Source organism: Chrysochloris asiatica, unplaced genomic scaffold, assembly GCF_000296735.1.
Source record: "Chrysochloris asiatica unplaced genomic scaffold, ChrAsi1.0 scaffold00103, whole genome shotgun sequence".
NCBI lineage: Eukaryota > Metazoa > Chordata > Mammalia > Afrosoricida > Chrysochloridae > Chrysochloris > Chrysochloris asiatica.
In genome coordinates this window covers 658,956-684,417 of record NW_006408621.1, presented here as the reverse complement: position 1 = coordinate 684,417, position 25,462 = coordinate 658,956, and the positions used below count along the sequence as shown (strand labels likewise).

The window sequence follows — 25,462 nt, the reverse complement described above, 5'->3', positions numbered from 1 at the left end:
GGGGAAGGAGGGGCTGCCTCTTTTTTGCTGACCCTTCACTTCACCTAGCATGGTGTCCTTTTATAGGGACTGGTCCCGCCTGAGACTGTGACAAAAGTATGAGATGAAGTCTTGCCATCCAGCTTCCAAGGAACCTTCAGATTGGTCTTATTCCAACACAGATTTATTTTTCTTCTAGCGGTCCATGGTTCTTTTAATATTCTTCTTCTCTAATACCATAACTCAAATGCATCAATTCTTCTACGGTCTTCCATATTCATTGTCCAACTTTCTCATGTATATGAAGATGCTGGAAATACTGTAGCTCAGGTCAGGCACACTTCAGTCTTCAAAATGACATCTTTGCTCTTGACCACTTTAAAGAGGTCATGTGCAGCAGATACGCTTAATGGAGTAAGTCATTTGATTTTTCTGACTGTTCCTTCCAAGTGTGTCGATGGTAGATGCAAGCAAAATGAAGTCTTTAACAACTTCAATCTTTTCTTCACTTATCATGATATTACTTATTGCTCCAGTGGTAAGGATTTTTATTTTCTTTATATTGAAGTGCAACCCATACCAAAGGCTGTGATCTTTGATCTTTATCAGTATTTTAAGACCTCTTGACTTTCAAGCAAGCAAGATTGTATCATCTTCATATTGCAGGTTGTTAATCAGTCTTTCTTCAATCCTGATGCCATGTTCTTCCTTCATATAATTCAGTTTCTTGATTATTTGCTCAGCATACAGAATGAATAAATATGCTGAAAAAATAAAATCCTGGCACACACTTCTATTAATTTTAAACCATTCAGTGTCCCCTTGTTCTGTTTGTTCTGCCTCTGTGTACAGGTTCCTCATGAGCATGCATGATTAAATGTTCTGGAATACCCATTCTCTGCAATGTTGTCCATAGCTTGTCATGATCCACACAGTTGAAAGCCTTTGCATAGTCAAAAAAGCACAAGTAAACATCATTCTGGTATTCTTTGCTTTCTGCCAAGATCTGGTATCAGCACTGATAACCCTTATTCCACACATCCTTGTCTGAATCCCACTTGAAACTCTGGCAGTTCCTTGTGAATGTACTGTTGCAGCCGTTTTTGTATTATCTTTAGGAATTTTTTACTTGCATATGATATTAATTGTATTGTCCAATGATTTTTGCACTCCATTGGGTCACCTCTCTTTGGAATGGGCACAAATATGGATTTCTTCCATTCAGTTGGCCAGGTAGCTGTTTTCTAAATTTCTTGGCACAGTTGAGTGCCTCCAGTTCTGTCTCAGTTTACTGAAAGATTTCAGTTTGTATTCCATTAATTCCTGGAATCTTGCTCTTTGCCAATGCCTTCAGTGCAGCTTGAACTTCTTCCTTCAGTACCATTAGCTCTTGATCCTATGCTATCTCTAGAAATGGTTGGAAATGGTTGAACATCACCCATTTCTTTTTGGTACAATGACTCTGTGTATTCCTTCAATCTTTTGATGTTTTGTGTATCATCCAATATTTTGCCTAAAGAATCCTTCATTACTGCAAATTGAGGCTGGGATTTTTTTCTACAGTTCTTTTAGTGTAAGAAATGCTAAGTGTGTTCTTCCTTCCCTTTTGATTTTCTAATTCCAGATCTTTGCACATTTCATTATAATATCTGACTGTCTTCTTAAGCTGCCCTTTGAAATTTTCTCATCAGCTCTTTTATCTCCGTATTTCTTCCATTTGCTGTAACATATCTATGCTGGAGAGCAAGTTTTAAGCATCTCTTCTGACATCAACTTTGGTTCTTTCTTTCTTAATGATCTTTTGCTTTCTTCCTGTATCATGTTCTTGATATCATCCCACAACTCTTCTGGTCTTTGGTCTTTGTTGTCTAATAAATCTGATTTGTTCTTGAGATAATCCCTAAATGCACATGGGATAAATCCAAGGGAATATTTTGGCTTTCATGGACTTATTTTAATTTTCTTCAGCTTAAGCCTGAACTTGCATATGGGCAATTGGTCTGTTCCACAGTCTGCCCCTGGCCTTGTTTTGGCTGATGATATGGAGCTTTTCCAGAGTCTCTTTTCACTTTTATTTCTGTGTATTCCATCTGATGAAGTGCACGTGTATAATTGTCTTTTATGTTATTTTAAAAAGGTATTTGCAATGAAGAAGTCACTGGTCTTGCAAAATTCTATCATGAGATCTCCAATATCATTTCTATTACAAGGCCATATTTTCCAATGACCAATTCTTCCTCTTTGTATCTACTCTTTGCATTACAATTACCAGTAATTATCAATATATCTTGATTGCATGTTTGATCATTTTCAGACTGAAGAAGTTGCTAGAATTCTTCAGTTTAATTATCACTGGCTTTAGTGGTTGGTGTATACATTTGAGTAACAGTGGTATTTTCTGGTCTTAATTGTAGGCATATGGGTATTATCCTAGTACAGACAGCATTATACTTCAAGATCAATCTTGAAATGTTCTTTTTGATGATGAATGCAATGTATGGAGCAGGGGTGGGAAACTTTTTTTGGCATCATTACATCACTTGCGGGCCATACAAAATTACCAATTTAAAAACTAACAATCTCTGTTTGGTCAAAACATTTAATTAATTCACACATAACAGCTGTTTGAACTGCAAGGTTGGTGGTTCGAGCTCACCAGCTGCTCCGTGGAAACCCTATTAACAGGGTTGCTATGGGTCAGAACTGACTCGATGGCACTTAACAACAACAACAACAACGTGATGGCTGGAGTCCTGGTGTGATGCTGTGAGATAATGCACTGGGCTGCAAGGTTGGTTTGAACTGCAAGGTCAGCAGTTCAAATTCATCAGCCACTCCCCAGAAACCCTATAAAGTGTCACTGTGAGTCAGAACCAACTTGATGGCATTTAACAACAACAATGTGATGGCTGGAACTGCGGTTGCCTTGGCAGAGTCAGACCAAATAATTTCAAAGGCCTTATAGGGCCCATAGGCTGGATGTTCCTCACCCCTGGTATAGAGTGATTAATTTGCAATACATTTATGTATGACTGCTTAAAAGAATCTGGGATAACAGTTTTAATATATTATGTTTTTAACAATCAAAAATTATGATTTCCAAGTTTTGAAATGATCTCTGGCATTTCCAAAGAAAGACACTTTAGAAAGCATCTGTAGAGCATGAAATCAGAAGGCTTTTACCTGCAAATGATTCCAGCCAAATAGAACTTAAGTCTATCTTGTGCCTATGTTTAAGTGCTCAAATGCCAATTTTTCTTGACTACCTCATACACCTCGGACAGTTGAACTGCCAGAGTTAAAATATTTAAGAGTGGGGTTTGAGTCACCTGTCCTGGCTGGTCCTCACAGGAATGTTCCTGGGCACATCCCTTCATGTTTGCCTGGTTGTAATTTCATACCCTGAAAGCCTCCTATGTGTAATAGTCCTCTTCCTGCATCCATAGGCCCAGCATGAGTATGTGACATATTATTGCTGCAGATCATTGTGTGGGAGGAGATGTCTTTGTTCTCTGTGCCCTATAAAAGGTTACTAAGCTCTGGTAGCGTAGTGGTTACGAATCGGGCTGCGAACCTTAAGGTCAGCAGTTCGAAACTACCAGGCGCTCCGCGGGAGAAAGATGAGGCTTTCTACTCTCATAAAGATTTACACCCTCGGAAACCCTGTACAGGGTCGCTATGGGTCGGAACCGACTCGATGGCACTTAACAACAACAACAACCTTGTAGAGGTAGAACTCGGGAAATTTATCACAGGCATCTATGATTTCCCTCACTCAGGTGTTATCTATGTTTGTCTTGTCTTCTGTTTAAGCCTTAATAAAGGGTTTCTATAATATTTATATATGTGAATGAAGATGGAGTCTGTTTTCTCTCCTATAACCAACACCATGATTATATAACACTTCTGGAGATACTTTCTATTTAAATGTGGTGCTGTAGGATTAAGCACTGGACAGTAAGTTCAGTTTGAACTGCAAGGTCAGCAGTTTAAACCCGCCAGCAGCTCCTCAGACCCCTATACGGAGTTGCTATGAGTAGAAGCCAACTGGATGGCACTTAACAACAACAACAGACACTACTTACAATATTTTTAGTTCTTCCTAAGAAAACAAAAACTATTGTCATTACTAGATTATGTGAAAAAATAATTCACAGCATAAACATTACAAAGTAAAAAATAAATCTGCTTACACTTCAGAAACATCTTCACTTCTATTACTATGTTGCTGTTGTTGTTGTTAAGGGCTGTCCAGTTGGTTCTGACTCATAGCAACCCTGTATAGAGTTTCCGAGGAGCGGTTGGTGAGCTTCCAGTTCAAACTGACCTTGCAGTCCTGCACATTAACCCGCAGTGCCACACCAGGACTTCATTACTATAGATAAATAATATTTTTACTGAAATTTTAATTAGAGGAGCCCAGTGACTCCATACAATAAGCACTGGACTCCCAACCACAGGTCAACGGTTCAAGCCCACCAGTTGCTCTGCTAGAGAATGAGGCTTTCTGCTCCCGCAAAATGTACAGCCTCAGAAATGCTAATATAGGGTTGCTTATGAGTCGGAACTGACCGGACAGTACTTAGTAACAACACTGGTAGAGAGATTTGAAAAGCAGCGTTAACACACACACACACACTCATACACACAAAGTAGCCTAAAGAATTAATCAAGTCTCCCCTATCACAGTCTCCCCATCACTGCTCAATGTGACTAATTTTTTTCCAATAAAGGACTAAGTCATTTGGTTAATTTTCTTTCCCTTATTCATTTCTTACGAGTGAGCTAAACTGTACCCAGTCTCCCAAACTAAGAGAAATATTAGGACTTTGAACAATTCTTATTTGACTACGTATGATTTAAAAATCCATGTCCAATTAAAAAACTAAATTGTGACCCGCATTCCCATTCATCATGGCTACTCTACACTAACAGCTACTCACTTGGGGTAGGGAAATACACTTTTTTTAAAGATACCTAAAAATTCTAGTCAAGAGGTTCTCAACCTGGATCCCAACGATGATCAGAGTCATCTTCGCCTGGGGCTTGTTAGAAATGTCAATCATTGGGTACCACCTGTCCCTTTTGAAAGGGATGCACTGGTAGAACATTTCAGATGATTCTGATGTAGATCAAAGTTTAGGAACTACTGGTCTAGGAAAGGGAACATATTTAACATGTATTGTTATATGTTACATTTATCTCCACTCCCAAAGTTACTGCAAATTCTTCAGCATCCCCACAAAGCAGTTCTTCTAGGCAATTCCTTCAGCCCCAGCCTGCCCTGCTCTGCCCTGCCCCCAGCCCATGTGGATACACACCTCAGTGGCAGTGGTCTCTCCATCAGCAGCGGTATCCGTCCGTTCACTGTCAGTCTATTGATCACCCAAGTGATGAGTTCCGGGAGGAAGGCAAGAATAGAAAACAAACCCATTCAGTTACACAGGGTACGGGCACAGGTCCAATAGCTCAATCCCCTTCTCTGTGATCTGCACCCTATTTCTTTCCCACAAGAATGCAGGTTCAAGTCAAAGCAAAAGAAAGGCTGGAGCTAGGTTCACTCAACAGAGCAGTCTCAGAGGAAGACTCAGGCATGTGCAGCCTGGAGGGGCTGCACTGGCCAGACCCACCTGTCTCGTTTTGTATCTCGGGAAAACCAATTTGTCTTTCTTCCCTCCCCTTTTAGCTACACCACCAAAACACCTCTCCGAAAAATGTCTACTGCAAATAAAACTGATATTGAGATATATTTTAAAATTCTACCCAGATGTCACATTTGAAAGGTAAATTAAAATTTAAATTCAAATAAAAAGCTACTATAATAGTCACCAGACTTTCAGCCCCTCATTTATACTATTTTGATCATTTACATCCATTTATGACCATCAAGATGTCTGCATTATCCGTTAATTATAAAAAACACATGCCAGGAACTCAGTAGCATATGTTTTATGTATGAATAACATAACTCAATTTTCAAGTAACACTGCTAACTAGGTAATTTTTAGGTTCAATGTTGGGTTTCTTCTGTCCCACCCTCCAATCTAAAGAAAGATATCGAAGTATGTATTAAAACATTTTGTTCCAAAAATACCATTCAAATGAAGAAAAAAAAATGATAAAAATAAGCAGAGAAAGACATCTACTTGGGAGCAAATAAAACAAACCACAGCACCACCGGAGCCTAGGGTTTTTGGGAAGCGTTAGAACAGTGGCAATTTCAGAACTGGTTTGTAAGCTGTATCTGGGGGGATAAAGATTAAAACTGAATGTTATTTTCTCTTCTCTAGAACACTCCCATGGGCACTGACGTTAGGACATCTAAGTGTCCTACTGTGATGCCCACTCTTCCTCCATAAATATCAACCTAATCATTAATAAAGTTCCCTGGATCAAAGACTCATTATCACTACTTTGAAAAAGTAAATCAAAACTGGGGTTCTCTAAGGTTGTAAACCAACCTTCTAAAATGCTCTCTCTCCAAAGATCAAGGATCTTTCGAGGATGCCAAGGACAATTTACATCTACGTAACTTCGGCTAGTGGATTTCTTGTCACCATCCCACAGTTTCAATTTATATACTTATTCCTAAAAGGCAAGGTGTTAGAACCATGCTTGGCATATTCTCTCAAGGACACCATTCTAGCAACCTTGCTGCCAAACAAAAGTGGAAAATAATTTCTACAAAAAAATTATGCTGATAAATTTTTCATGACCTAACCACTTCAGGTAACAACTTCGGGGAAGCAGAGAGCAGAGCTACTAATTTTCTTACAAGGGTGATGATCTCTGCTTATGATACTTTGCCTGTGTGGCTTCACTAATGAAGGGCCTAGGGAAAAGGCCTGTTTGAATTCATAAGTGAAAGAATTACAGACTCTTTAAAAAAGTGTTTATTGTCCAAATGTAGTGAACGACTAAGAAAAAAAAAAATCTTACTCAGGCTTTCAAGAATAGTAAGTTCTTGAACATATTTGTAGTGCTGTGGAGTTCTGGTGTAGTGCTGAAGGATAAAGCACTAGACTGCAAGGTCAGCAGTCAAACTCACCAGTGGCTCCTCAGAAACTCTATACAGGGTCACTATGAACTGAAACTGGCTCAATGGCACTTATCAACAACATGTGAAGTTATTTCCTGTATGGCTTTGAAACGCACAGCAGTAAATTTTCAGGTCTCTTTATAGAATATACGGAAGTCGTTAAGCGTGGGGCTCTTAAGTCAAACTAGCAGGAGCTCAAAATCCTTGGTATTCAACCTTGGTATGACTTGCTGGGGACATTCAATATTTTTGACCCCATTTCCTTCCCTGTAAAATGGGTAATATAACATCTCTAACCATATGGGATGGGCATCTGGTGTGGTGCTGTCAGCTAAGTACTGGATTGCTAACCTTAAGTTGGCTGTTCAAACCCATCAGCTGCTCCCTGGAAACCTTACACAGCATCGCTATGCATTGGAACAGACTCTATGGCACTTGACAACTGACAGCACCACCATATGGGGTAATGGACACTCAAACAAAGTGCTTTAGGATACCTGAAGCAGAGAGCTCAAAAATGACTATAATAATTTAAACATATTGATGTTAGCATGTTGTATAATCGCTACTACTACTTTTGTCTTGTTGCTGTTGTTAAGTACTGTGGAGTTGATTCCGACTCATAGTGACCCTACATAGGGTTTCCGAGGCTGTAAATCTTTACGGGAGCAGAAAGCCTCATCTTTCTCCAATGGAAATGCTGGTAGTTTCGAACTACCAACCTTGAGGTTAGCAGCCAGATTCGTAACCACTATGCTAGCTAGACACAAATTCCTTACCTGGCACCACCTTGTCAGTCTGTTTGTTAACTAACATGATGCCTGAGCAATAAATATTTAATAAGTAGTAAAGACTGAATAAAGCAACTGCTACTTATATAATGGAGTCCTGCTGTGGCACTGTAGGATAAGCACTTGACTGCAAGGTCAGTTTTAACCTCACCAGTCACTCCTTGGAAACCCTATATAGGGTCACTCTGAACTGGCAACAACTTGACGGCACTTAACAAAAAATTACTGAATGTACTATCGGGTGTGGTGCTGTGGGTTAATGCATTAGACTGCAAAGCTGTCTTAACTGCAAGGCTGGCAAGTTTAAGCTCACCAGCTGCTCCTCGGAAACCCTATACAGGGTCGTTATGGGTCAGGACCAACTTGATGGCACTTAACAAAATGGCTACATTCAGGTAAAAATGTGTAATTTGTCATGAACTATCATGATATAATCCTGTGCTTATGTAATCTAAAAATGTTGGAAACCAATTGATCAAATGATTTTTTCCCTCTAGATTGGAATTCATTTTCTTTTATTATTAAGTTTTTAAATATTACGTATATATGTGTGTGTGTATATATATATATATATATATACACATATATACATATATGAATGAAAAAAACGATTCAGGAATCCCCATGAAATTGTACTCAATGCTATGGTGAGCTAAATTTTTCTTATGTTATTTGACAGATGATTTGATATTCTACCCTTTATAATGACTATTCTGAGAATACCCTGCCCCAACCCCTCAAAAGAAAAAGAGATTGGTCAACTGCACTTTAGTTTGCAATGATTAAGTCTTTCTATACTGTCTTTCATCTGACACTTGAAAAAAATGTAAGTAGATTGGTAAGCTACTGTTTACAAGAGTTACAGAGTCACTGCTGATTTTGGGCTGAAATGCCTGCTAGGAAGTCACCCAGTTTAGCTGACACAGTGCTTGAGGCCTAGAGAATAAAATAGGCCATATAAGCAAATGGCAATTTTCATTTTTTAACAGAATGAACTAAATACGAGTTCTATGTCTCAACTTGAACTAGAATGCAGAGCTCTTAACACTTGAGGTCAAGAGGTGACTGAGCAGATGGTTGGATTTGGATACAGAATTTTGTGGCACAAGCACATGGACAGAGTGTAACCAGCTCCTTCTACCTAGGAAGGAGAGTTAAGAGGGCTGCTGTTGCCAGAGCTAAGTCATGTGAGGTCTCAGAGGTTTGGAGTAACAAGGAGAGTTATGCCCCGGGGTGCTTTAGCGCAGGACCACTAACTTCCAACAATGAACCGCTGTGATTTGTTTTGTTAATGTAATGCAGACATGCCCAAGTTTAACATGAATACTCATGCACCGATTACAACAAGATGTACAACCCTGGATTAGGCACAAGATCTGTGTGGTTTGCTAAGTAAGAGTGCAAACAGTTATTTGGAATTTAGAAAACCATAAGGCTGCAATCTTTTGGGATTTATGTTAGCTTGATGAAGGCAAAAAAAAAAATTTCCAGGTTGGAGATCAGCTATTACTTTAAATCAGAGAATGTGTAGTAATATTGTGTTCTTGACTACAGTATAGTTAGTCTAGGCCTACATTGATAATGTGTGAGAAGTAGTGATATTAAAGACTTAGATTTAAAGTCGTTTTCTCTTAAAATACAGTCCACATATAGAAAATATATACGTATATATGAAGGAGATCCAAAAAATTAATGGTAAAATTCCATTATCTTTTAATTCCATTTTTTCCATGAACTTTTGGAAGCCCCCTTGTGTATTAGGTTTAGCTAACAGTCATGGAGTCCTGGTGTAGCACTGTAGGTTAAGCACTAGGTCCCTAACCACAAAGCTGGTGGTTCAAACACACCCTACTACCTAGGGTCACGATGTGTGGGAACTGACTCGATGGCATTTAACAACAACAGTCATAGGAGACTCAAGCCCCTTAAAAATGGTTTGTATGCACTGTCACCTTTCAAAGCCTAAACTTGCATCTAAACACCTGTTTAGGGACCATTCCTATTTTCCCTTGTGCTGCACAGAAATGGTCATAATACCTCTAAGTATATAGACACCGCCCCCCAGCAGTCCTATATACTCACAAGTGCAGTTCAAATTATGATTTACTAGCTGAGCATAACCCTGAAGAGACTTTCTTTCCTTTTCTAGAGTTTTCTTGACTTTGTTACTTTAACAAACCATGAGTGGAATGGTGGGAGTATGTGGTTTGTCTTCTGCCCCCAAGAAAGGAGGGACACCCTGTTCTTCCTTCCGGGGCCCTACATGAGGCATGTAGGAAGGTAATGGCTGGGGCTCTACATACTCCAGTGGGGAAAGGGAAGCAATGAAGATGAAACACTATCAGCCACCAAACTGACTTCCGAGTTGAATGCTGAGGGACCAGAGCCCAGTGGCTGGTAAGCTTTCCCTCCACAGATCGGGGGTCATCTTCCCTGATCTTACGACACTGTTCAAACATGTGGACTTAAGGCTCATATTGGACCTGAAAACAACTGCTTCATCCAATATATGTATTGGCGTTGCTAATACTGATGGATTTCTGTCCATGAGTAGAATGGGGAGAAGCCTTAAACAAGTCTTGTGTCCACTTAAACAAGTCCATTGTGTGAAACTGTGTGCAGTTCTTGCTAAGACTGTTGTGGCTCCAGTGGTTACTAATGTCATGTCAGTGGTCTACACAGATCTAGACCTTCTTTCTGAGCCAATGAACCCATGGGACTGGATGTACCTCTGTGAGCAGCAAGGACAACAACAGGAGCAGTGTGGGTATTTCAGAAGCTCTAGGGAGGCAAGGTGTAGAGTTTGGAAAATCTGTGCAGATGATGATGACATCTTTTTCCAACATGGCCTCGTCCCAAGCCTCTATCACTTACCCAGGGTGCATCCCCCTACTCACAATCACATCAGAACACTAGTTGGTAACACTTGATAAAAATCTAGTTAGAAGTCTGTCTTCTATGTAACTTAGCTCACTGAACGATAATACTGTCTTACTGATACTTATAACGATATACATGAAAGTAACCAAACTCTTTAACTTAATTCTGATTTTTTCCCATACTGAGTTATTTAAAATCAGCATCAACTGAGTTCTTAACCACGTGTGTCACTTGGGCTACAGACCTAGTCAGTGTACGTGCAACCTGCTCCATACACAAGGTGTTGTGCCTAACCCTGGGCCCCGGTTGTCCTCCCCGCCCATACAACCTCTCCACATGTTGGCACAGACAATAAATGAGGCTCTGAAAGTAGGACCACTATTGCAGCCACCACCTAACATTGTTTGGGACCGAAGCACGGAACACAAGGGGAGTGTGTTCTATGCCGAGGTACACACCTCTTCCTCTGAACTGTCACTCAGGTCATTGTCTAGTGAGGCACTCAAGGAGGCCGCCTTGGGCTCCAGGTAGCAGAGGCACATAGCCAGAGGGAAGGAGAGCGTGAGAGCATACGGTACTGAGAAGGAGGCGGAGAGCAGAAAGAAAAAGATGAAGAGGAAGCAGGGCACAAGGGAGGGAGAGCGGATCGGGAGGTAATGCTGCAAGCTCTGCGGGAGGAGGTTGGATTCAGAGAGGTTGGGGAAAGAGAGGTACCCATCATCATCTAGAAGAGAAGGAAAGGACTCAGGGAGCTGCAAGGAGAAGGAAAACAGGGTTGTCCCCTGGCCGGCCGGCTGTTTGTAGCGACAAGCCACGTCTGGATTCCCCAGGAAAGGCTTCCCTTTGCCATCAGTGTCCAGGGCAGGCTCACCGCGCATCTGCACGGGGTCTTTACAGGGCTCGCGGTCCTTCTCCTTGCATCTCCTGCGGAGTTTTGTAGGAGATGCAGGGATGCTACATGCTGATGGTGGTGGATGGGGACATGAGTCAGTGTTGAGCCCGGGTGACTGATGTGAGAGAGACAGAGACAGAGCAGCAAACAGAGGTGCAAAAGGACAAAAAGAAAACTGCAATTAGTTAATTTTCTTACGGGTATCAATATAAAATTGTAAAAACAAGAATTTTAGCACAAGGGTTGCTGCTCACTGATTTTTAAGTATTCAACCTACATGCCAAAGTTGCTACAAATGGCCACAATTCTCCCGTTAGATAGATCATCCATCAAATAGCTATTCTTGATTTAAAAAAATCAGAACAGAACACATTCGAGGACAATTCTGAAGTTTACAGATTACATGTGATCAAAAAATTTCATTTTAGATCAACAATTCTAGAACATTGTAGGATTTTAAGAACAAAAACAACTCTCCTAACAACTTAAAATCAAGACTTTCAAAAACCTTCTGCTGATTTCCTGCTAAAAGATCTGCTGCTATACAGTTCAGTTGAATTAAAAAGAATCAAGAAATCCAAATTTTGGTTATTTTTCCCATCTGTAGAATTAGGCCCTCGCGTGGTGAACCAATTGTACCCATATCAGGTGGGTCTTCAAATCAAAAGTGTTTCTGGCCCCACTCCTCACTGCTAAATAGTTATGATTTGGCATTTTGGGAACCCCTGGTGGCACTGGGCTGCTAACTGCAAAGTCAGCAGTTCAAACCTATCAGTCAGTCTGAAGGAGAAAGATGAGGGTGTCTGCTGTTATAAAGATTTTCAATCTCAGAAACCCTAGAGACTTGATAGTCATGGCTTTGGTGTTTTTGAACCCCCAGAATCAACTGAAGGAAGTGGGTGTGGTTAAATTTGGATAAATAACTGAGGTTCCTTTGACGTCTATTTTATTTTAAGCACCTTTATCTATGGTGTAAATGAAACTTAACTGAAGTGGCTTCAACAAGCTAACTAGGCAAAAAGAATGTATTATTTTGTAATATGTTTTATAAGTGTTTACTTAAAATTAGTGCAGCCAGAGTGCTCCTTGGAGGCCAGGATGGCCAAACTTCGTCTCTCATACTTCAGACATATTGTCAGTAGGAACCAGTCACTGGAAAAGGATATCATATTTGGTAGGGTGGAGGGTCAGAGAAAAAGAGCAAGACCCCCGGAGAGATGGATTGGCAAAGTGGCTGCATCCATGGGCTCAAGCGTGGCAACAGTAGTGAGGTTGGCCTAGGACTGGTCAGTGTTTTGTTCTATTGTGCATATAGCCGTTATGAGTCAGTACCGACTTGATGGTACCTAACAACTACAACTTAAAATTATTTGTGGTCTACACATGATAAGGGGAATATGGTGGCTCTGTAGGAAAAGCACTAGACTGTAAACCACAAGGCCGGTGGTTTGAACCCACCAGCCGCTACTCAGGAGAAAAATGAAGTTTTCTGCTCTGGCAATGATTTACAGCCTCGGAAATCCTATACAGGGTCGCTATGAGTGGGAACCAACTTGACTAAATGACACCACCACATCATATAAAAACAATTTCCCAGATCCTCTGATTGTCTTTTGGCAGATAAACAGCAGGTACAAATCCCTTGGTTTGAGTCCTTCTTAAAACGGTAAAAACAAGCATTCTCACAAATATGAGTGTAGACTTGTGTGGCGAAAGTCAGTCTAGTGATTGTTGTATCTGGACCCCAGTAAAGCAATCATGATGACCAAAGCCATTTTCCCTTGAAGGTAGGGTAAGGGTAGCTGAGAAGGAAGGGAGGGAGGAAAGCAAGCAAACTCCAAACTAGGTGGGAGGCAGTGCTCAGAAGTTACATCTAGAAGGTCAGAAATCTTGAAGAGAAGCAGACGTGTATTGCTTTCTTGTGAAGTTGTGTGTATGTGCATGTGCCTTGTTACCTAATAGCATGGAAACTACCCAGCCTGCTTTGTGGCAGTTATCTAATCCTGACTATTGTAGCAGAGGTTATAAATATATACACACAAAATTATTATCATGGACATACTAGAATTTGGAAGTTTCCCCTTTTTTTAATTACGAGACTTTCCCCACAGTCACATTTGACATTAAACACTGCATTATAATTAGAAACCTGCACAAATCTCATTCATCTAAGAATCCTGTACGAATTACAGGCTAATTTCAGCATGAAGACATACATCTCCTCCCAGCAGCGAAGTGCTGACACACAGCCGGTGATGATGACGCACCAGAAACACACCCTCCTCTTAAGGAAACTTAAGTGACCAGTATTTCAAGAACTACCTTCAGTAAAACATTTTCATTTGGGTTAAAAAATAAGCATCCTCTACATGGCTTTTTGAAGATGGAGAAGGGTAAAATTAAGGTTTAATCTCCCATGTTGCTTACGTAAGTGGAGCTCAGAGGACAGCTTTGCACTGTGGGAAATAAAAATGGTCAAGCACCTATTGAAACATTAGGTCATAGCTCACTGAAGGCATTTTGGTCAAAGTGCTTTCAGAGACTCGGGAGTACACAGGTAGTCATTTCTTTGTCTTACTTCCCAGTGGCACAAATGGCACAAGAGGAGACTCACTGCTATATTTCATGTAAGCACATGCGTGGGATTTTAAAACAAAACAAAATGAAACTGCCTAGAGCTATTTTTTTGCAGCAAACTAAAGATCATTTACTTTTATGTGTCACATAATCATATTTATACGTCCATGAGAATCAGATGTACGCATGGGGGGTATTAAGAAATCTGCTAATAACTAAGTATAAAAGCCACACATTTGCTTTTTTCGGTACACCATCTGCTCTTGACATCCTATTAAAACCCTGGCTAGACTTAATTGAAAAGGAAGATTGCACATTTTAGCAGCCAAATGATCCAAATGCCCTGGCAATCATTTTTAAGACTGGGGGTCATCTGGGATGTTGCAACATGGAAATAATGTTTGTTGATCGATTCATTAAGATGTCACTGTTAAAAAAGAATATTTTTCTATAGACTCACTGGTGGTTTATCTCCATTTCATGAATAATCTGTATTTGAAGAATCCATGTGCAAAAGAGTACTTCTGAATCCAATTTAGGCCAATTTCTGTATCACCTTCAAGTCATACAATTATTTTATAGTATTTCCCTTTGCTCTGTACTCTGTCCATTAAGTGCCACTCCATTTTCCCATGATTATCAAGGATAAACTTCCCAATGTGTCATTTGCTTTTTAAATCATTGTTCTGAGAAGTCATTTCATAGTGCTAGCTATATCAAGACGACCAGAAATAAACCATATTTACAGACATCTAAGTCTGGATGAAATAAAGTCATAAAACATAATTAATAAAAAAAAATTGGAGAAATTGCTCCCCAATTTACTTTCTGTGTTCCATTGCTACTTTCTCCCTTACCATCACTGTACATTACACTTTGATAATTAGATAATGAGACTAAGAAAGGAAACAGTCTAAATAAAAGGTACAGTCAGTCACTCAAGGCAGTCAGAGAATGGCAATGGGATGACTGTATATCTAGAACAATATACAGTATTTGGGTAGGAGAATGGGGCCAGAAACAAAGCAGCTTTAGTGGAAGCTCTGAAATATGAGCCGAAATGAAAACGTAATCAGCAATAACAGTATCTATAAGATATACACACAGGACAGCTGTTGAAAGTCTCACAAAGCACACCAGTTGTTAAAATAAAAAATTGCAAAAAAGAAAAGAAACTTTCAGAAGAAAAATGTTGAAACAAGAATAATCATCAAAAAACTGACAATATGAATGTGACAAAGGCTGAACTAGCGCATTGCATTTTGTTTTATTCTACATTTCAAGAATTAAGGAAACTAATTTCCCAGAGATCTTGCACAGACAGCTAAGCTCTATTTTTCCAGTCCTATGCTTATGAGCACTGGTAGCGTAGTGGTTACGAATCGGGCTGCGAACCACAAGGTCGGCAGTTCGAAATTACCAGCTGTTCCGCAGGAGAAAGACGAGGCTTTCTGCTCCTGTAAAGATTTACAGCCTTGGAAACCCTGTACTGGGTCACTATGAGTCGGAACCAACTCCACGGCACATAACAACAACAAGGCTGAATTGAACTATGAATTAACACGTCCTAACGTATTTCTGGTTTACAGCCTCGGAATCATTTAGTACTTTTAAAAGTCTGTGCAAGCTGGAGCAGGCAGCTGGGAGATGTACCTTTCCCTCATGCCGCACTGCCGCGGCAGGAGTGGCTTCCTCAGCCTTTTTCCGATGGTCTTCTTCCTCGTCCTGCTCCTCCTGGGCCTTCTTCTCAGGCGTCACGGTCGTGATCAAGTTGGTTTGAGAGATGCCCTTTGTTGCGGCGTACTGGCCAGTACCAACCTCTGCAGCAGACATAGAATCCTTCATGTATATTTCATGGTTTTCATTCACTGATGCTAAAGGCAAATACAATTGAAGAGATAAATCTGAAATAGTTAATTCCAAAGACAGATGAATACCACCAATCAACCTATTATTGAAAAAAACACAAAAATGCCAAGCTTGTCTTAGAAACTTTTGGAACTCAGCCCTGCATGTACTAAGCACCAGCTAAGCACCAGCATAGGCTCAGTTTTCTGCATCACCTATAACAATACTATAAAATTATTTAAATGCTTATCTATCAAAGCCACTACAATTCCCATCATTTTCAGGCTCACTGTTGGGGACCTATCAGAGGATGGGTGTGAGTGGACGGTTTTGAAGGCTCACATGATGCCTGGCATACCAGAGAATAATGGGCTGGGGACAGGCACCTGATACCTAGTAACAAATTCCACAACCAACTGTGGTATCTGCAGTAGACAACTGTTATAGTACAGTCATCTTTGAGTAAAACTTTGGAAAACCATTCACTAATGAGAACTGAATAGGTTCTGCCATTGCTGTTTATTAATATATTGTATTACTGATATATAATACAGAAGCCCCATGACTAATAATGAAAAAACAATGATCTTGGCAGAGAATCAAAACTTCAGACAGCAACTCTGTTGTTCACTGAAGTCCAGAAATGTTTTAACTTCTACTCTGTTGTAAATAGTACCCCATGACATACATATAAGCATGTCTAATATGGGAAAACAACAAGACCAAAGCTGCTAACTGAAATCCATGCAAAAGCAAACCATGCAAACAGAAGAGATATGATAGTCTTTCATCACAGCCAAAATGTCTTAGTGAAACAGATGCTCAGTGCAGTTAACTTTTAAAATTTGGTACTCATTATTTTAGGTTTTAAATATCATAAGATTTATTAAAACATATAAATGCTGCTTTTCAAATCCACAGTAGTAGTTAATTATAGGCAAAACTAGAATCATCATTCATATTTTAGAAACCTTCAAACATAAATATTAGTAAGTATTCCAAACTTTCAAAAAACAGGTAAGTCATTTCACTAAGTACAGCCTGCTTAGATGGAATAATTCTGTCTTTTATGTCTTCTCCTACTGATGAGAAGAAGTTCATTAGTCGGTTCCCTAGTAGAGAGCAGTTAGGTGTTTTTAAGTTAAGAAGCAAACTTGCAAAAGGCAGTTTCTGTTCCACCCAGCAGCCCCAGCGCCCAGCTCAGCAGCAGCAGAACACATATGAGAAGTGGCAGGACCCCAAAAAGTGAGAGACACCACATACTAACATCACTTTTGGGCAGGGAGGAAGAGACAGCATGAAATTAGTACATTTCTTTCACAATTGTCTTCTGTCTTCTCAGCAGTCACTCACACACAAAAAGTTGTTAGGAAAACAACAGTCATAGCAAATGTATTCTCTTGTGAAAACATCATAGAATAAAGTAGATGGGGCTCAGGAAAAGAAAAGGTATGGTTTTACAAAAGATCCTTGAACATTTATACTTATAGAATAGAGATAAAAAAGGTGAACTGGGATTCTTTACAGCACAGAAAATTAAATGGGGTAAAGCAGAAAGAATAGTCTCTATATAAATATTTTAATTCAATCATAAATGGTGCTAATAAACATTTTATTTCAAAAGGCTGGCTCTAAGTTTAGCATTCTGAAAACAGGAAACACTTAGAAGACATGCAATAGCAATGCACTTTCTGGGTCAGTCCAAAAAAAAAACCTTTAAGAGTAATTATCAATATAATTATTGTTAAACCAATGCCAAGGGTGCTTTTGCATACACTAATGGCCTTGTTCCCATTTTTACAAGTGATGACAAAAACTGAGACCTGGACAGACTGAAACAATTGGCAGCTATTATACAGATAGAAAGGAGCTCTGGTATCGTAGTGGTTATGAGTCATGGTGCTAACCTCAAGGTCAGCAGTTTGAAACTACCAGCCGTTCCACAGGAGAAAGATGAGGCTTTCTCTTCCTGTAAAAATTTACAGCCTTGAAAACCTTACGCTGGGTTGCTATGAGTCAGAACTGACTCCACGACACACCACTACTACCACCACCACCACCACCACCACCACCACATAGATAGGAGGAGACCGGCAGTAAAGCCTTGACTTGAATCTGAGTTTATTTACATAAGGAGAGGGGAAGGTTCATTCCATGTCACTGTTAACATCCATGGGGCCCCTGGGTGGTGCAGTTAATTTTCTAAATTGCTTAGTAAAAGACTGAAAATTCTTGTCTACTCAGAGACACCTCAGAAGAAAGACCTGGCAATCTACTTCTGAAGAGTTAGCCACTGAAAGCCCTATGGAGTAACTAACATTCTACTTTCTGACAAAGTAGGAGTTTTCATGAGTTAAAGCCAATCTGAGGGCAACTCACAGTTAAACATCTTTAATAAAGCCCTAATGATAACAATTTTGACTTTTTCAATAAATTGTTTATAAATTATTCCATTAAATAAATAAAGTCTTTGAATCAGGGGGGTTCAGGTTGTGCAGGGAGAAGGGTAAACTGAGATGAAGGCACTTTAAAACTTTCATTTATTTTTATTTACTTTTTTGCTTACTATTAAAATTATATACAAAGGCTACAAAATTTTAGCTTTTAGTATTTGCACAGGATAGTTCTATAAAACTACTAAACTCCATGAGTTCTGAGTTAAGAAACAGTGGCACAGAGGGGCCTGGCCTTGATTCAGTCCATAAATTCAGTATTGCTCTAAACACCAGAAAGCGTATCTGCATATAACGACGGACAGTAACATCATGGTTTTGTCTAGGGAATTCTTGTTCTCTAAGAAGGCTACTTATAACTGGGTATCTCTCTTCTTTAAATCTCAGTAGTTAGTCATTAAACAGGAGAGAGTATTTACAGAACAATGCCCAGACCCCACTGTTTAATAAAAACTGTTACTGTTAAGTGCCCTCAAGTCAGTTCTGACTCATGGCAACTGAGTATAGGGTTTCTGAGGAGCAGCTGATGGGGTTGAACTGCCAACCTTGTGGTTTGCAGTCCGCGTTGACCCTACAGCGTCACACCAGGATCCAAACGATAACTAGGATAATTTAATTTAGAATTCTTTGCTGTGATTTGAGAATCATCCTTTCCACTACCTATTTAACTGATAATGGCCACATTTTAGTCAAAATTTTTTTTTTTAGAAACATAAATGTATAGCTATCTTTCTGATACATAGTCTGAAACAAACCTGCTAATCATTTAGGATTTGCCAGCAAGAGAACTAAGCTGCATATAGGTAGAATATGTGACTACTTTCTTTGGAACGAGAGCATCCTCATTCAAATTCAGAGTGCTGGTCAATGAAAGATGTCCTCTTCAGTTCCTTAATACCATTCTTCATGTATTTTTATGTAAATCCCACAATAACAGTAATCAGACTGAGAAAAGCTCATTTTTGGGTAGAGGGGAGAGGCTTAAAAATCACAAATCAGCTACTGCATTTTAAATCACAATATCCAAAAAAAGACCTACAATTATGGGAAGCTAGCTATGGGTCGGACCGACTCGATGGCACTTAACAACAACAACAACAACAGTGATGGTTTCATACAGTTATTGAATGCGCCATATAATGGTGGTTCCGTAATTCCAGAATACCGGGAGTGATTATCCAGGGCCAGCAGGTGGAGCTTACCTCCATCCAAGCTGCGAGACATGGTGTACCGTTTGCTGGATGAACGCTCAAAGTAAGGGGCTGGGCGATCTATCAATGCACTGGCTCTTCTAGTTTGAGCTTGTGTTCTGCCACTGTAACGGAACTTGGAACCCAAGGTGAGGAATTTCTTTGGAGGTGCTTCTGGTAACAACAGTCTAGAGATATTGGAAAAATATGAAAAATAAAAAAACAAGAATTCGTATTAGGCTAAAGATTAGTAATGCTACTTAAATTTTTTACTTTATCATGGGATGAGTTCCTGGGTGGTACAAACTGAATTCTTATACTATTAACCAAAAGGCTAGTGGTTCTAACTCATCCAGTGGTGTCGCAGGAAAAAGGCCTGACAATTTACTTCCACAAAGATTACATTCAAGAAAACCCTGTGGAGCTCAGTTTTGCTCTGTAACACATGGGGTCACCATGAGTTGGAATAGACTTGATAGCACATTTTTTGTTTTGTTTTGTTGTAGCGTACTGGTTACGAATCGGGCTGCAAACCGCAAGGTCAACAGTTCGAAACTACCAGCTGTTCTGCCAGAGAAAGATGAGGCGTTCTTGCTCCCATAAAGATTTACAGCCTCGGAAACCCCCGTACAAGGTTCGCTGTGAGTCGGAACCGACTCCACAGCACACAGCTGCCACCACCACCAAAGTGTTTTGTGTGCTAAAGATTTAACAAAAAAATTACAGATCTGACTTTAAATATATTTTTAAAAACCCCAATTCACACAGCATGTATCAGCTAGGGATGTTGTAAAGGGTGTAAAAGCAAAATAGGACTTGTGTGAGAAGGAAGGACTTTAACATCCCGCACAACTGGAGAGTCTATGATTCTATTATCCCCAGAGAGGTGATGCCAGTGAACAGTGCTACTTGGTTATTTTTGGGTATACAGTCTTGGTGTGGGGCTACAGGATTAGCAATGGACTGCTAACTGCAAACCCACCAGTCACTCCTCAGAAACTCTCTACAGGGTTGCTATGGGTTGGAACTGACTGGATGGCACTAACAACAACATGTGAATGAAGGAATCTAGGGAATTGAGAAATTACTGAAGTGGTAAGGAATGGGTTGGATATTTGAAGTAGACATTTTAAATAAATAATGAGAAGACACCAGAGATAATAAAATAAAAAAAAAAGGGGAGGGGGAGAGATGAAGCAGGTAAGTGTAAAACAAATGAAGGAAAATTCTTCAAATTTAGAAATCATTCTACGATTCTTTTCAAGAAATTTGGTGACAACCAACTCGAAGAAACAGAGAAGACATCCTTTTACATTCTTCTTTGCATCTATTTTTGCAATATAAGTGATTCCAACCATTCTAATTCTTCATTAGAAAACAAAACAACATCATCTCTACTTACCTGAAAAACGTATGGTGTTCAACACATACTTTCCATAAACGCTTGGCAGCTCGATGGTTTGGCAGCTTAAACCCAATCGTGCTTTCAAACTGCTCAAACTATATTTAAAAACATTACAGAGTGGAGTCAGAGTTTGGAGTTATGAACGACTGGAAGCTTTGTAAATAATCTGCAAAATCAATACCACACCCTAATTTTCACTCTGCTCACTAAATCAATCTCTACACAACAAAATTCATTCTTTAAATAGTTGAATTCACTTGTACGCTCCAATATGTTCAATGTTCTCATTCTTCTCTATTAGGGGAAGATTAGCGATTATAAGAACACATTTCCATATGATTCTGCGTGTAAATTTCCGAAGCTATTCTATCAGCCATTTTGATTTTCAAGGTGAAGTATTTACTTGATTTCCTTGTATTTTATTATTATTATTGCAGATGCTCAGTTACTTTTTATTTTCTGATAACAGTATGCATCAGGCCACCAGAGGGCAATCATCTTAAACAGTCAAGGCTCTTCAAAAGAACACAGAACCACCAGAATAATACAATCAGTAAGAGCAAAAGTAAGTTATGTGACAAAGAACCAAGGTACATCTAACACTATGCTTGTTCTATATCCATGGAATAGGGTTGTATCGCATTTGGCGTTATAATTCAAAGTGTGGAAGCCTGTTTCTCTGCACAACAAAAAGCCACATGAAGACAGCAACAAAGTCAGAGTTACCATTCTAGTTCCACTCAATGCCCTACATAGTACCTGACACTAAACAGGTGCTTATTCAATAAATGTTAATGGATTCAAATGAATAGAAAGTACTTATGGATCTGAAGTAAAATATTTAAAAAATAATTCCACAACATTGAAATTTCAGGTATTTACATGAAATGCTTACAAAACACTTCCAAATATTCAGATGCAAGTATGATTTTATATCGACACGAAACATGGTTGCTGACTTGAAATTCTGGCTTTTATTGAATTTTATTCTTGTTCTTATTCTCTAGTGGAGATGTAGATTCTGAAGACAGGTGATAAAACTATACTGTACCAGAAAATGTTCAGAGACAAATAAGCCAGAATCTTCCCACTTGGACTGCCTCCATTACATTAACCACACAGACTAGACTCTGGAGGTACTTATGCAAGATAACAACAGATATTTACCACTTCTTATGCACAACCCACCAATGAAGATATAAATATAAGATGATCTTGGATGCTGTTGCCTAAGGAGTAAGAATTAGCTAACAATTTTGACTTCCATTAGCTTCTCAGATTAAAACAACAACAACAAACGAGACAGGAATACACTGGGCTATGGAAGATTTACAGAATTAGAATTGGCACTCAGTGTTCTCATCTTTCTTGTACATTATCGCCAACCTCCTCACTTTAGGACGTTAACTAGGTTTGTTTTTGTAGCCTGACAGGAAGAATTCTAGATTTTATTTACAAAGAGGTTAAACAACTGAGGGTTTCATTGACACCATATCCTGAAATATACATGAAATTATTCATGAATCCTGAATTTATGTTAAAATATGTAAAAAAAAAAAAATCCCTTTCAATTAATGTGTGCATTGGGAAAAAACTGGAACAAAATAATAAAAAAGGATAGAATGTTTTATGTATGACTGTTTATTGGACAAATCTATAATAAATTCTGTCAAGAATTAAAAAAAAATAACTTACCATGTCCCACAAAACTCAAAATTCATGAGCAAGTAATTTAAATTTCTGTTTGCAGCCAGGAACCCCCTTCCTGCCCCTGCCCCCTCCCACCAAGTACATGCAAATGCATGCCTGCTTACCTCCCCTGGCCTGATCTTTATGTAAAAGTTGTTCCGTTTGTACGAAATTTTTAGAACCTTTGGCCAGGCAAATCTGTTTATTCGAAGTCGATCACGATATATTAACAGACCACTCGCACAAACTCCTAACATAATTTCTACTCCTTCTGAATCCTGTAAAATAGCAGCGAGAAGCAACATATCAGAAAATAGACATTTAATGCAATCACAAACAATAAGAAAATAAATGCAAAATTTTACCAATCTATAAACTCAAGTTGCAAACTAAGACAACCTCAAAAGCAACAGAAATTTGAATAAAAATTTGTGGTGAAAACGTACACATCAAACATAAGCCAATTCAAAAACTTCTACATGCGTAACTCATTGATGTTTATTAGAGTCTTCAATGTTGTGTAAGAATTCTTGATAACCCATTCTAAATGATCCCACACTGGTAACAAAAATGCAATGCCCCATGAACAAAAAGTCTCCCCCTTTCCCCCTTTATGTGCCCCATCCGTGGTCAAGGGCAGCACTAACCAACACGACTACTGGTAAGAATGAACTACATGTTTCCCGTGAGCACATGGTTTTATTTCTTTAAAAAGAGCTTCAACTTTCTTTTGATACACTTTCCTTATCAGCACAAAATCTGTGTATTATAAGGAATTAAATATATTGTGCCCACTACTTAAACATCTCATCTTTATGTAATTTCTTAGGGATGAGTATTTGCAGAGGTCATCATGGAGGTCACAGAGAGTTCAGGAGAGAGATCACCAGCAGTCTATCCCTCCTAAATATTTATTCTGCTGTAATCAGGGTAAATTACTATTGATGGTGGCCTTCAGTGGGCAAAAGGAATCACAGAAAGCAGGTGATGGAAGGATTTATTTCTTGGACTGTTAGAAACAAGGAAAGGAAGGGATGATCACACGTAGGAGGCTACGCACAGGTCTCTTCCACACTCATGGGCAAAACTGTCCTGCTTTCCTGGAAATCCAGCACAAGGGAAAATGGGTGGGAGACCCTGAACAGGAGACTCGGAGTCATCCATACTGTGGGAATTTAATTCATAAAGTCCATCAGTATAGCCACAAGATGAACATTTCTCATCAGAAATAGATTAAACTTATTCATTTTGCATAAAAGTAAGCTTACAAATAGAATATAATTGGTTCACAATATCTTGGAAAAGTATTACTCCATCAAATGCCAAATTACTCTTTAAAAAACAAAACAAAACAAATCCACTGTCATGGAGTTGATTCTGCACTATAACAACCCTATGTAGGGTTATCAAGGCTGTAAATACATTAAGGGAGCAGAAAGCCCCCTCCGTCCCCAGGGGAGCAACTGGTGGATTTCAACTGCTGATCCTGAAGTCAGCAGCTCAACACATAACCCACTATGTCACCAAGACTCTTCAAATTACTCTAGAAGGGAGGACATAATTTACAGCAGGACATTACAACTTCATTGAAATTTGAAGAGAACGTGCAGAACACTTTAGTTCAAAGACCAGAATCTGCTTACTATTTATCAAGGGCTTTAATTTGAAAGCGTAATTTGGAGCACTTTAACCGGATACTTACAAGTGCCAGAATTACTAGGTCCTTCACAGCCCACACCATCTGCACACGTTACCACCCATGATGCACACAAACATAGGGAGTAACTACTTTTTTATTTTCTTTTTGAGAAATGTAGGAATATGTGTTTGACTTGCAGAGGGAAAGAACATTCAATGCCCCTTTCCTTTATTATCTTTCTAAAGTAGCCCATTAGTTTCTTCGAACCAGAAGAAAGCAGTACCTCTTCACGAGGACGAGGAAGACCTCTGTGTAAATGTACCAAGACTCCTTTCTGTCTCCACCTAATTCTGTTAGCTCGAGCACACCCTTAGCACATAGCGCTGAAATAAACTCCTCAAGTCCCTACGTGCACTGAGAGCAGGCGCCGCCCAATCCTTGGGATCCCACTGTTAACACAGGGCCTGCCACTGACTAGGGAGGCCTGGTGTAACGCCGTGTGTTAATGCACTGGACTGCAGATAGGTTTCAACTGCAAGGCTGGAGGTTCAATCTCACCAGCCGCTCCTTGGAAATGCTATACAGGTTTGCTATGGGTTGGCTGACTGGACAGTACTTCAAAATACTTATCAAGCCATATGTTTTTGAAGCAAACTAACAGCAAATGAAGAAAGAAAATGTCAGGGTTAAGTAGGGTTTTAAATTGGATGCAAGTCTTGATTTCACTCACCGCACAACAAAAATACTTTGGACATCAAATTTGTTGCCTCAGCCCATAGTGACAGGTTAGTTTTCACACAAATCTTTTGTATTAGAAGCTATGTCAGCAGTCTTCCTTGGGGACATATGTACTGAATACAGTAAGTGCATTTCACACTCTCTTTTGCAGGGACAACCGCAGAAAACCTGGATAGTCTAGTTTGCCATCACTGAAGACACAAGTATTCAGTTTACTGAACTTAGAATTACTTTACAAACTTTGTCATCCTTCACGATCCGTCAGCCCATGGGTATCTAGTATGAGTTTATATCCAAATTCATGTAAGATTCCTAAGAATCTTATTTGAAATAAGTGACTGA

At 39.4% G+C, this 25,462-nt stretch overlaps 1 protein-coding gene across 3 annotated transcripts in view; it reads right to left on the bottom strand.

Annotated features, from left to right (window-relative positions):
- Positions 1-25,462, bottom strand: part of EPB41L3 (erythrocyte membrane protein band 4.1-like 3) — a 129,587-nt gene that overhangs the window by 22,425 nt on the left and 81,700 nt on the right. For 2 of the 3 annotated variants that reach the window (XM_006867252.1, XM_006867253.1), the window contains exons 8-12: positions 22,869-23,021; positions 21,052-21,149; positions 19,662-19,837; positions 15,812-16,032; positions 5,301-5,354 (exon numbers count right to left, since the gene is read on the bottom strand). In XM_006867252.1, coding sequence (XP_006867314.1) covers positions 5,301-5,354; positions 15,812-16,032; positions 19,662-19,837; positions 21,052-21,149; positions 22,869-23,021 — 702 coding nt within the window. Of the gene's footprint in view, positions 1-5,300; positions 5,355-11,147; positions 11,697-15,811; positions 16,033-19,661; positions 19,838-21,051; positions 21,150-22,868; positions 23,022-25,462 lie in introns of all 3 variants that reach the window. The other variant, XM_006867254.1, reaches the window with a different exon arrangement.